At 29.0% G+C, this 13,820-nt stretch overlaps 1 protein-coding gene across 1 annotated transcript; it reads left to right on the top strand.

The window, feature by feature from the left end:
• Positions 1–733: 733 nt before the first annotated feature.
• Positions 734–9,302, top strand: LOC120071535 (cyanogenic beta-glucosidase-like). The gene is made up of 13 exons (XM_039023863.1): positions 734–892; positions 2,191–2,260; positions 4,002–4,060; positions 4,174–4,249; positions 5,223–5,300; positions 5,383–5,470; positions 5,978–6,233; positions 6,506–6,621; positions 7,631–7,848; positions 8,045–8,076; positions 8,193–8,298; positions 8,574–8,676; positions 9,134–9,302. The coding sequence occupies exons 1-13, from the start codon at positions 734–736 to the stop codon at positions 9,300–9,302; spliced, it is 1,530 nt and encodes a 509-aa protein (XP_038879791.1).
• The last annotated feature ends 4,518 nt before the right edge of the window (positions 9,303–13,820 follow it).

The raw sequence follows: 13,820 nt of genomic DNA on the forward strand, positions 1-13,820 counted from the left end.
CTCGAGATTGAGAGTAGTAAAAGCTTAACAATTACAAGGATTGACATAATGAAAATCTTCTTTCCAAACACAACCAACACAAATGACTCAACAATTCTTCAAAAGCGGCAACCTTAACAAAGAGTATAAAATATGCACAACAGAAAAAGAGAAACAGACCCATATCATAATCTGTTGAGCCTAGATAAGGAAAATATACTCTAGAATAAACACCCAAAAAATTTTAAATAAGAAAATATACTCCTCTCATGACCAATTGATTTTGAGATGAAATTCTATGTTATCCAATATTCTATCAAAACCAGGAAACCTAAACGGGATGTAATAAAAAAAATAAATAAAAAAGATCCAATCTGAGAATATTAAAACCTTAAGAAACACCATCTTTAGATACACATGGTCAAAATGTCACATTGAGAAAATGAAGGGTCTCACACTTTTTATAAAATAGATGGATTACTTCTCTTATTATCAATTACTTATTAGATGGAATTCATGTTATCTAATACACTTCTCATGATTAAGCAAAAGGAACAACACATGCTCTTTAGCTATAATAAAAACAAAATATTAAAAAATTAAGATTATTAATTAATGGTTTCGTAGAAATATAAACATAAAATTAAAATATAATAATAATGACAAAATTTTCTTACATGGCTTCCCATACCCTCTATAAATAGGAGTGTGGTGAGAGCAATACTCTCTCATTCCCAAACAAAAAAAACAAAGTATGGCTTTCAAACATAGTTATCCCTTTCTTAGCTTTGTATTTCTTCTTTTTCTTGTAGCTGCAAAAGCCAAGGAACCCTCTCCACACTCTATTGATGTAGTCAAAAGAAGTTTCTTTCCTAAAGATTTCATTTTTGGCTCAGCATCTTCTGCTTATCAGGTAAGAAAGAGTTACATTTCATTTTAATGTAACTTCAATAAATAACTTTTACAAAACGTTTCTTAATGATTTTATTATTCTCTCAAGTTAATGTTGTGTTTGGATTAACGTTTTGAGTGTTTGATTTTAAAAATGAGTTGTTTAAACAAAATTTGTAGTGTCCGACAACTATCGAAATTGACTTTTTAAACATTGAGTTTAAGAAAAAAGTCATTAGGAATGAAACACTAATCCAAATCAATTTTTAGAAGGAAAAAAAAATGTTTGAGCGTTTAACTGAAAATCCTCTTACATTTTCATCATACATGAAAATGACAAAAATATCTTTACACTTTCCTACCTAAATATCTTTGTCTTCACTTTCACCATTTTTGTTGCCAACGAGTATTTACCATCATTGTTCATTGCCAAATGTCGATGACTACCATGGTCGACTACTACTACGACCAATATCGACCGTCAATTAATGTTCTAGTGTTAGTTAATAGTTATTGTTTATAATAATGTCACATTAGCAAAATATTTCGTGTACCAAATAAAATTGTTGAGGAACCAATTAAGTTTAACCAAATATAAGAGGGTTTTTTTCTAAAAAAAAAATTATTATTTTAAATCGTTTTCGTGTTTAAAAGAAAATGTATTTTTTAAAAATGTACTTAATCCACCTAATTGGCCCTCAATTGTTAGTGCAATATATTTCTCCTTTTAAGAAATGTACCTAACGAAAATTTATTATCCATTATTGATAATTCTAAAATTTTGCTATATTGTGTAAATATTTTGGTTCATTTTTTTATATTTGATAACAATCATTTTATGGTTTGAATAGAAACAATTAATAAAAACACGGTTTTCATATATTCATTAAAAAATTATAACATAATATGCAATTTGTAAAAAAGGTTACCTCTGATATTTTTTTATTATTATTTTTTAATGGTGACTTATTTCATATATGTTTGTCAAAATCTCAGAATCTTTATGATTGGGAATTTGATTATTACACTTTGAAAAGCTTAGATCCCTCCATTTGATGAACAAAATACTATCAGAAGTAAAAATTGAAAATTGAAAATTTATTCTATCAGTGTCTATTGATGATAGATAACGATAGACATTAAATAAATGCCTATTAGTGTCAATCACTGATAGACAATGATATTTTACTATATTGGTAAATAATTTGATTCATTTTTTATATTTGAAAACAATATTAAAAGAATAATTTATTAATATATTTAGTTTTCTTAAGTGATTTTATTTGACTTTACTTTTTTTTAATTTTCTTTTAATTTCAGTTTGAAGGTGCTGCCAATGAGGATGGAAAAAGACCAAGTATATGGGATACCTTTACTCACCAACACCCAGGTCTCTTTCTCTTAACTTGTTTTCTTGTAATTTACTCTCTTTTTGAAAATATTGTAAATCATATATAATATGATTATGATTAATTCTTTTTATACCTTTGTGTTTGGTTTCCTCCATATAAAAATGAGGAAGATATCCTAAAATGTTAAAAGTGACAAACAAACCAATGTACTATATCTATTTTCCTTAAGGACTACCTAGGAATTATAAATTATTACTTAAAAACTACAAAATTAAAGTATTGTTGAAGAAGAACATGATATAATTCATCATTGATGTCCATTTATTCTATTTTTTATACAATTATTGATCATTTTTTTAAATACTTGATGGTGGAGAAATCAAATTTCTCGCATTGAGCTAGTTTGATTATACAAACTTTTTATCGATTGAACTAGGCTTATTTTTTCTTTACCAATATTTAGATGTATTATCTTATTTTTGTTGTCTTCTTTACTTAACTTTGAGTATGTGTGCAATTCTTCCTACTACTTTTTATGTTACGTAGAAATATTATAAAATAGGTTAAGATACCATTTCGATCTCTACACTTTGAAGTTTGTTTAATTTTAATCCTTGTACTTTCAATTGTTCATTTTTAGTAACTTTCAATAAATGTTATTAAATTTTGTACTCAAAGTTAATTTTTAATGAAATTCATTTAACTAGTAATTCTAATGTTCATATAAGGAATTACAAAATTGTAAATATATTTTCATAATTTATAATTAAAAAATATTAATAGTTAACCAAAAGTTTTAAAAAAATAAGCAATAAACTAGCTAACTAATTTTAAGATTTATGAAAATTACAAAGACTAGAATTGGATGACTGAAAGTAGAGGAATTAAAATTGAACAAACTTTAAAGTATTTGGACCAAAATGATATTTTAATCTAAAATTTAAGAGAAATTTTTATAAATAAGAAAAATGGCAAACTATTTACAGAATTAACAAAAAAAAAAAAAACATTGATGACACTATCAACTTTTATCAACCTCTATCAATGATAGATTTGTACCATTTTCTATCACTGATATTATGAATGATAGACTTATATCATGATAGACATTGATAGGCTTTTATCAGCCTCTATCAGCAATAGACTTCTATTGGTTTCTATCACCGATAAATATTGATAGATTTCTATCTACCTATTAGTGATAAACTTGTATCAACTTTTATCACTACGTCTATGTGTGATAAATATTGATAACTATGTCTATCACAACTATAATTAAATTTTACTATTTGGGTATATATTTTTTTCATATTTTTGTGTTTTTCAAAATCCCCCAAAATTTAATATAGGTTTAGAAGCATTTAAAAATTATTCCTCAATAAAAAATTTCTAGTGAGCTTTCCAATTATAGCTCAATATAATCATAGTTGATAGAAATCTTTATACTAAAGGTTAATGTATTCGTTTTTTCTTTCTTTTTATTTATTGTAATATGTCAGCAAAAACTGAACGGAAGATTTTTATAAATAGAAAAATCTAGGCACACATTTTATACGATCCGTTTTAAAATGAAATCATTCTTTATCCTATTAAAAAGCAAGTCATTATAAAAACTTCTAAAACTTTAAAAATCAAATTAGAAAGAATTAGAGGAAAAAAGATTATACAATTTGTGTAAATAATGTCTAAATCCAAAGAAATAAATCAAACACTAAAAGAATGAAAAAAAAAAAAAAGAAAAAGAAAAAAAGACTTACTTGATCGTTTGTAAAATTGTAGAGAAAATTTACGATCACAGCAATGGAGATGTAGCTATTGATCAATACCATCGTTATAAGGTGCGTAAACAATACGAAAATGTTTAGGCTTTATTATATTATTAATTTATTGACATCATTTTTTATTACTTATATTTATTAAAAAATTAATGGATAAATTCTTTTTAATGCAGGAAGATGTTGCCATTTTGAAGAAAATTGGCTTCAATGCTTACAGATTCTCAATTGCTTGGTCTAGAGTTTTGCCAAGTAAGAAAAAAGGGTTGAGTTATTGTTTACAATTATACTTTATTTTTTATTTTTATATTTTAAAATAATAAAAATTATTGAGAAGAAATAATAGGCTGGTAAATATATAAGTTGTTTGAAATTACTATTTGGCAATATTTTTAGTATTAAAGTCTTTTTCATATAAATGAAGTTCATGTTTCCTTCCAGAATATAGAGTCTATAAGTAATTATTTTAATGTGCAAAAAATATTAAAAAATTTCGATCGTTTTGAGTGAAGGTGTTTTAAACTCTATGTGATAATCATTTATTTATTTTGAAAATTATGCTAATTTTCAAATTTTCTATACAAACATCTCAAATTCTTAGCCAATTTTTTAAATTGATTTTTTTTAAAAAAAAATTGTAATAATTTTCAAATTTTGAGAAATACTCTTAAAATGTATAGACGACAAAACATCAATAGATCGAAGTGATGTTTAGAAATTTAATATTAAAAAATAAAAAGCAAAATACTAAATGGTACACTAAAGTCAAATTATTTACAAATATAATAAAATTTCAATATCTATTTACGATAAACCATGATAGATTGCAATAAACTATTATATGTTTCTATCTGTATCATGATAGACACATATAGTAGTCTATCGCAATCTATCATAGATAGACTGTGATATTTTGTTATTATTTGTAAATATTATCAGCAATTTTGTCATTTAGAATAATTTTTCTAATTATTTTGATGTTGTAAATGTTTATATAGAAAAGTAAGTTGTGCTTTTTTAGTTGACTACTCAACTTAAATTTTATCAAATTATTTTTAAATTTGTTAATAAAAATATAACTTAAATACAACTCCTCAATAAAGACAGTTTTGAAATGGAATCTCTTTCAAAAACTTAGCATATTATTCATGGATCTTTGATGTATTCAAGCATGTCCTTTTATTTTACATTTTTTACATTATACTTTCATTTATTATTATTACAGAGGGAAAACTTAGTGGAGGAGTGAACAAGAAAGGAATTGAATACTACAACAATCTCATCAATGAACTACTTGGAAATGGTGGGTATTTTTATAATATCTCCTTAATTAGTTTTATTTTATGGATTTAATATTATTAGTATTCACACTCTTAATTTCAAAGGCATGCAACCCTATGTCACCCTTTTTCATTGGGACACTCCCCAAGCTTTAGAAGATGAATATGGAGGCTTTAGGGGACATCAGATTGTGTAAGTATGAACCTTTCATATTCTCATGCATTAATAGAATATAAAATTCCAACATTTTCCAACAAAAGTATTATAATCGAAATAGAAAGATTCAAATCTTTAACCTTAATAAAATTATTAAATAACAGCTAGTTAAGTAATACTTAAATTGATATTAAATAAGTAATTGTTGCTTGTCCTTGAGAGGTTGATAAGTTATTTCTAATTTTTTTTTTAAAAGATAAGTTTGCATTTAAATAATAAAGGATGTTTGAACCATACAAGTTTAATTTTTGCTTGAGAGGTTTTCTACTTTTATTTTCATTATTTTCTTTAAGAGTTTTGATCAAGTTATTTGTAAAAACAGTACAAATTTACTCTGGTTAAGTAATATATAATTAAATCTACATTCACCTATTAGTTTAAGGTTTTGTGTCAATAAGTGGTTTAAGAATTCTCAATGTTTGCTTGTTTTATTTTTTTAGAAACATAAATTATATTTTAAAATATTCTAAAAATTAATTATAGGGATGATTTTCGAGATTATGCTGAACTTTGCTTCAAAGAATTTGGAGATAGAGTGAAGCATTGGATCACCCTCAATGAACCATGGAGCTTCAGTATGGGAGGTTATGCCCAAGGAGCCAATGCTCCCGCTAGATGTTCTTCTTGGCAACCATTTCATTGCTTTGGTGGAGATTCTGGCATTGAACCATATATTGTTGGTCATTATCAACTTCTCGCTCATGCAGCCGCTGTCAAAATTTATAGAACAAAATATCAGGTTCTCTGACTCTAACATTATGAATTTGAAACTTTAATATCTAATAATCGTTCTCTTAAATATATAAAAATAGGTACTACATTTAGTAAATCATTTGATGTATTTTTAAAGATTTGAACATATGGATGTTGACAATGTATGAAATTAGAATGATCAAATATACTTTGAAGAGGACTTCCCAACTATTTGAATATCTATAATATTGAACTTTTAGCACCTTCGAATTGTTAATTAATTAAATGTAAATTTAATCATTTTAGAAATTTTCATAGGCATATCAAAAGGGTAAAATTGGCATCACCTTAGTGACGGTTTGGTATGTTCCATATTCAAATAGTGAGGCAGACAAAAAAGCTGCAATTCGAGCTCTTGATTTTATTCTTGGCTGGTAAGCAATATTTCACTTTAATAATATTCTTTTTTTTATTTTCTATTTTTGAAAATTAATCTTATAAATGCACTCATCCTAATTTTATTGCTTTATTACCTACTTTTATAAATATTTTCAAAAAGTTATTTCTTAAAGTTGACTTAAAATTGAAATGTGTATTTTTCAAGAAAGGTATGAAACTTGTTAAGAATTTGTGAGAAAATAAATACATTTGAAAAACATGAAACTTTAAAAAAAAATAGTTCTCAAACAATACTTTAGACCAAATTAGCGATAATGATTTTATTTTTCAGTTTTTTTTTAAAAAAAAACTTTATATTTTTTCATGTGGTCACTATATGATCACATTTATTAAAAAAAAGATTTGAATTATTTGAAAAAATTCTAAAAACAAAAACACATTTTTCTTTCTAAAAAGAATAAAAATAAAATGTTTATTCAAATTCTTTTTTTTTCTTTAGTTTTATTAGTTTTGGTTCTAATTTGGAAAACATTAGTAAACGAAGAACCTTATGATCAGTTGAACTAATATTTATATACTTCATTTTTAAAAACTATACCGAAAACTAAATTATTATCAAGTGAGCTTAATTTTTTGTTTTTGTTTTCTACATTAAATTTAATCAAGTGTATGTGATTTGAGAGTGATTTTGAAAATTTTCCATTTTTTCATGTTCAAAATCACTGCAAACAGGTAAAATAAGTTCAATATTTATTTTTACATTTCTAATTGCAATTTTCATGTCACCAAAATTTATTCTGAAGGATTAATAATATGCTTCTGATTGACTTTGAAAATGAACAAAATTGATTTTGACTATTTCATAATCACTCTCAAATATGTCCTAAGCTTATAATCACTTCTTACACTACTTCTATAAGTTTATTTGTGTTGTTATCCACTTCCTCCAACGTGAAAAATAGTATATATATATATATATATATATATAAAAGAAAAATCAAACTCTGTTCATATAATGAACTAACATTAAATACATTTATATAGGTTCATGCATCCAATAACCTATGGAGATTATCCACCTATTATGAGGGAATTGGTAAAAGAGAGATTACCAAAGTTTTCAGAAGAAGAAAGTGCTTCAATTAAAGGCTCAATTGATTTCCTTGGATTAAATTACTACACTGCTAATTATGCAAAAGACAATCCCAAAGCATCTGGTCCACAACCAAGCTACTTGACAGATTATAGAGCTAATTTATCAAGTATGTGTTTTAATTTTAATTACTCTCAAATTACTAGTTCATCTATATTCAAGTGATTTTTCAATTTCCTTTTCTTTTTCATCCTTTAATTGTTTGTTCAAATTTGTTCTTTTGGCCTTTATTGTCCAGCATTTGGATGTTTTGATATTCATGCGTTTTGTTTAACATTTTGTAATGTTTTTTTCTATTATTGTAGCTGATCGTAATGGAGTTTCAATTGGTCCCAAGGTAACTTACGTGAATATTTCTTCATCGATTAATCTGTACTACTATGTATTATTATCCATTTATCTTCGTTCTAACCATCTATTTTGATTATGTTCTATATGTATATATATATATAGTTTAGTGCAATATCTTGGCTTGCTGTTTATCCAGAAGGATTGAAGAATTTATTGATCTATACAAAGACCAAATACCAAGATCCAATTATCCATATCACAGAGAATGGTATGAATTGAAAATCTATAAGTTTAGAAAAAAAAAACAAAGTAATACTTGGTACAATTCAAGCTACACCATTTCCATGCATCCCTTCGATCACAAAGAGAATAAGATCAACAATTTTTTTTAAAAAAATTCATGTGGTAGCTTGTGATTGGCCGCTTTGATGGAACGTATAAAGATGGGTACAACTCAAGATGCACCTAACAAAAAAAATTATTTGAAAAAATATACATAATTAATTACACTTTTTTTTAATTATTTAAAATCATATTTTGTAGGATATCTTGAAATTGAAGGACCCCCATTTGATGAAATGATCATGGACAAGGCTAGAGTCAAGTACCATCACGACCATCTTTACAGTATTCACGAAGCAATGAAGTAAGTATGAAAAATCTAGTTACGTCTCCCTTTGACATGCTCTTAGATAAATATGGATTTCATCTCGAAACAAATCGACGATTAAGGAAATAACTTATGTATGTGACAAAAATTATGAGATCTCACCAATTTTTTCAATTTAAGATACTCAACATACCTCTTTCGAGATAGTGCCTCTATAAAGTCCATGTGTGACGCGAGTATGTGGTTTAAAACACACATGGACTTCACAGGTCCGAATATCATATTTGATAAACATAAAATTTCATCTCAAAATTAAATGAGAGCATAACCTATGTATATAGGTTAGATCTCCATATCTTTTTAAGATTTTCATCACAATCAACTAATTAAAAGAAGTTTTGAGCAATCTCATGAAATATATTAAATTTTTTCATGTACGTAGAAGAAATTTCTCATATATACAATTGTTTTTTTTTGGAAATTATTATTGTAGGGCTGGGGTAAGGGTAAGTGGATACTTTGCATGGTCATTTTTGGATAACTTTGAATGGGCAAGTGGATATGCTGTTCGTTTTGGCCTCTACTACATTGATTACAAAAACAATTTGAAGAGAATTCCAAAGCTCTCAGGCAAATGGTTCGAAAATTTCCTCAAAACTTGAAGATAATTCATCTCATGATCTATGTTGCTCGTCTTGTTATCTGTATTGTCGTGTTTGTTGATTATATGGCAAATGCTAGTGAAAGAGCTAGAGAAATGTACCAAAAAATGATGTTATTTACTTATGTATCTTGATGATCAGTAAAATAAGAAGGCTACTATCATGAATAGTCCATTTTAAAAGATAATTTTTCCTTTTTTTAATTCAGGCAGTGTTATCCTATTTATTTTCTTGGATGAACAAATAAGCAAACAATTATAAAGATGAAGATGCCAAATCCACCTCCACTAAAAAAGATAGCCAACTAGGACTATCATCCCACCAAACAAGAGATTGAGATTTGAAAATGATAAGGAGGTGTCTATTGCAATTTAACAATGTTATGACTGATGTTATAGCAATTCACAAGACATTTAAAAGAAAACACAAGAGAATGACACCCGAGATTGATAACCCAATTCATTGTAAATCACCTACATCTATGGGGCAAAGTATCCAAGAAAGATAACTTCACTAACATCAATGAAAAACAATTACAACGAAAACTTATCTGTAATGAATGCACGATTACAGTGTCTCTCGTACAACTTTATCAGTCAACTAATAACCTCGGCTCCCCCTAGGTGTAAGACTCATTCTCACGTGACTTAGGCTCTCCCTAACCGTTCAAAGAACCTCAAACTATTTAGCATTGAGAGCCTTTGAAGATGTTATCAATCTGATTTTCAGTTTGAATATGTTCCAAGACAATCTATTTTCTTTCAACCAATTCTCGAATTAAATGGTGTTTGATGTCAATATGTTTTGTTCTACTATGTTGAATTGGGTTCTTAGAAATATTGATTGCGCTCAAGTTGTCACAATACAATGTCATACCATTTGCGTGACATCATATTCTCTAAGCATCTATTTCATCCAGAGAAGCTGAGTGCAACTACTATCTGCAGTAATATACTTGGCTTTAGTAGTGGATAGAGAGACATTTTATTTCTTGCAAAACCAGGACACCAAATTGTTTCTTAAAAGGAAACATCCACCAGGAATGCTTTTTCTATCTTTTGAGCTTTCATCATAATTTGCATCACAATAACCAACTAGAGAGCGGTTAGTGTCAAAAGAATATAGAAGATCATACTCACATGTACCATTAATGTATTCGATGATTCGCTTGGCACTCAATAAATGACCAACTTTAGGTTTCGCTTAATATCTGGCAAAGATCCCAACGGCAAAAGAAATGCCAGGCCTATTGGTAGTGAGGTAAAGTAAACTCCCAATAATACTTTGATACAGGCTCTTATCAACACATAACCCATTGGGGTCTTTAGTCATTTTAACATGAGTGGGAATAGGGGTTGTCTTTGTATGAGCATTTTCAAGTCCAAACCTATTTAATCCCTTGCATATTTTCTTTGAGAGATGAAAATTCCATCTTTAAGCTGTTTGATCTAGAGACATAAGAAATATTTTAACTGGCCCATAAAGCTCATTTAAAATTCAGTATGTATTTGATTTACAAAACGATCCACGAGATGCTGTGACATTCCTCCAAACACAATGTGATCCAAAATAAACTTGGGTAATCATAAGGCTCCCCTGTTCTTTCTTCACAAAAAATATTTGGTCAATTCTCCTTCTCACATATCCCTGTTTAAGAAGAAATTCAGATAAATGATCATACCAAGCACGAGGTGCTTGCTTCAGGCCATACTAAGCTTTTTGAAGCTTGTATACATAATCAAGGTGATTAGGATCAACAAATCCTTAAGATCGCTCGACATAGACTTCTTCATTTAAGTACCCATTGAGAAAGGTACTTTTGATATCCATCTGGTCAAGTATGAACTTGAGGAACCAGGCAACACTTAGCAAGAGTCTGATGGCTTCCAGACGTGCTACAGGAGCAAACATCTTATCAAAGTCAACACCTTCTATTTGAGAGTACCTTTGAGTGACCAGGCGAGCCTTATTTCTTATGACCATTCAACCTACATCAGATTTACTCTCGATGATCCATTTTATGCCAATGACATTTGTTGAAACAGGTCGTGGGACCAACATCTAGACTTGAAGTCTTTCAAATTTTATAAGTTCTTCTTGCATTGCATTAATCCAACACTCATCTTTCGAGGCTTCAAAAGTATTTTTAGGTTCATAAAGGATGTGAAACAAATATTATCAATCATTTGGAGGTAGTCCACTTTTTCCCTTTTTCTGATGAAAACTCTAGAATCAACATCTTCTATAATATTACTGGGAGGATGATTCTTCAAGATCCTATTAGAGGGTTGCTTAGAACGTTTATGATTCTCTTCACTATTCGAGACTATATAGTCTTCAGGATTTACAGACTTGTCAAAGGAATTGTTATCAGCAATTTGTGAGACAACCAATTTAGATTTACTCCCATCTGTCACAGCATCAACATCATCGTCTTCAATCGCCTCAACACTCCTTCTTTCTTCATTCAAATAATCTAGGACAACATTGATAGACTCCATAACGCTCTTTGTACGCTTGTTATAGACCCTATAGGCTCTGCTATTTACTGAGTACCCAAGAAAAATTCTTTCATTACTTTTGGAATCTCATTTTTCATTTGGATCTCGATCAACTAATATATAACATGGATTACCGAAAATATGAAAGTATTTGATATTAGGTTTCCTCCCCCTTAAAATTTCATAATTTGTGTAGCCAGTACCAGGCTAAATAGCAATCCGATTATGTATGTGACAAGTAGTATTCAGGGCTTCAGCCCAAAAATGATATGGGAGGTCAAAAGCATGAAGCATAGCTCGAGCCATCTCCTGTAAGGTTTGGTTCCTTCGTTCGACAATTCCATTCTGCTGAGGCGTGATGAGGGTAGAGAACTCGTGATGTATACCTTCGAAGTGACAAAAATCAGTAAATTGACTAATTTCAAATTCCCTTCCATGATCAATGTGTATACAGAAAATGTTCAATCCTCTTCTCTTTGCAGTGGGAGATAGAGAGTTTTGAGCACTTGAAATGACGCATACTTATCTCTTATAAATTTAACCCATGTGTATCTGGAAAAGTCATCAACATAGACCATGACATATTTTTTTCCTCCAAGCTTTCTACTTATATGGGTCCATAAGGTCTACACGAATTAGCTCGAGGATGCGATTTGTAACAATTACTTATGCCTATTTATGAGGCACTCTCGTTTGTTTCCCTTCTTCGCATTCTCCACATATAACCCTTTCATAGTTGCTGACATTTGAAAGGACAATCACAACATTTCTCATCACATTCTTCTATATGGTTTTTCTACCGAGATATCCAAAATGCTTGTGCCACAAAGCTATTCTATCATGGTTAGATACAAGGCAATTATGGTTGGAGCTTATAAAGGTCCACATATAGCAGTTGTTTGTAGAGCACTTTCTTGCCATGGCAAGAGTTTTAGCATTATCTGTGACGACACAACCATCTCTTGTAAAGTTTACATTTAGCCCTTGATTACAGAGTTAACTTATACAGATAAGATTTGTTGTCAACCCTTCAACTAACATCACATCATCAAGAATAGGTAGTCCAAAATATTTCAGTTTCCCTTTGCCAATAATCTTTCCAATGGCTCCATCACCAAAAGTGACTTGACCTGATCCAATCGCCTTAATGTGAGAAACATAGTTCTTTTCGCTAGTCATGTGCCTCGAGCACCTGCTGTCAAATAACCAATCATTTTTTGTTGAAGATCAAAGAGATGTGAGAATCACATTACACAGATTTTGACTAGTTTTAATTTTCCACACTTTCTTTATAGGGGAAGTATTTGATTTCTTGTTGAATACATGCCTAGTAAACAATGTGGGGTTCTCACGATTATGATACCCATGAAGCTTGTAACAGTAGGGTTTTATGTGACCTCTTTTTCCACCAAAATGATAGATCCATTACACTCTATTCACTTGTATCTTATTTTGAAATTGAGTTGTGGTAGAACATTCAAGCTGCGAATTTCTCCAAGGTTCTATTTCTTTTACAAACATAATTTTCTGTTTTTCTTTATCTTAAGGTTACCTTCCTTTTGAATTGATGGAACTAGAGAATCCAATGTCTCGAGCATCCCTGGATGGCTTACTTTTAGAGATGATTTTATCAAGGTGATCTGTTCTAGAATTTAACATCCGAATAGAATTATACATTGACTCTTTTTCAACTTTAACTTTACTGAGTTTATGCATCAAGTAAAAAATGACAGACCTAAGACGAGAGTTATCAACAATAAGGGATTCTATCATTCTTTTCTGGATATCAAGAGCCTTCACATCCTCATATTTCTGCTTATATAGCTCACGATAGACATCTGTAATTGATGAGTCAGATAATTCATCATTACCAACTATTGCAGTGAGTTCATCCATTAGTTTTTTATTTTTAGAATTGGCGGATGAACTACAATTGACAAAAGCCTTGACATCTTCTTCAAACTCACTACTGACATCCAACTCTTCATCAGAAAAAGTCATGCGTAACTTTTGTTTT

This window comes from Benincasa hispida, chromosome 2, assembly GCF_009727055.1.
Source record: "Benincasa hispida cultivar B227 chromosome 2, ASM972705v1, whole genome shotgun sequence".
NCBI classification, from domain to species: Eukaryota; Viridiplantae; Streptophyta; class Magnoliopsida; order Cucurbitales; family Cucurbitaceae; genus Benincasa; species Benincasa hispida.

Bases quoted from the DNA above. Each gene is read 5' to 3' on its own strand.
- LOC120071535 (XM_039023863.1), top strand. From the start codon at position 734: ATGGCTTTCAAACATAGTTATCCCTTTCTTAGCTTTGTATTTCTTCTT. The intron at 4,250-5,222 runs GTAAGAAAAAAG...TTATTATTACAG, and splicing joins TTGGTCTAGAGTTTTGCCAA to AGGGAAAACTTAGTGGAGGA. The intron at 5,301-5,382 runs GTGGGTATTTTT...TTAATTTCAAAG, and splicing joins CAATGAACTACTTGGAAATG to GCATGCAACCCTATGTCACC.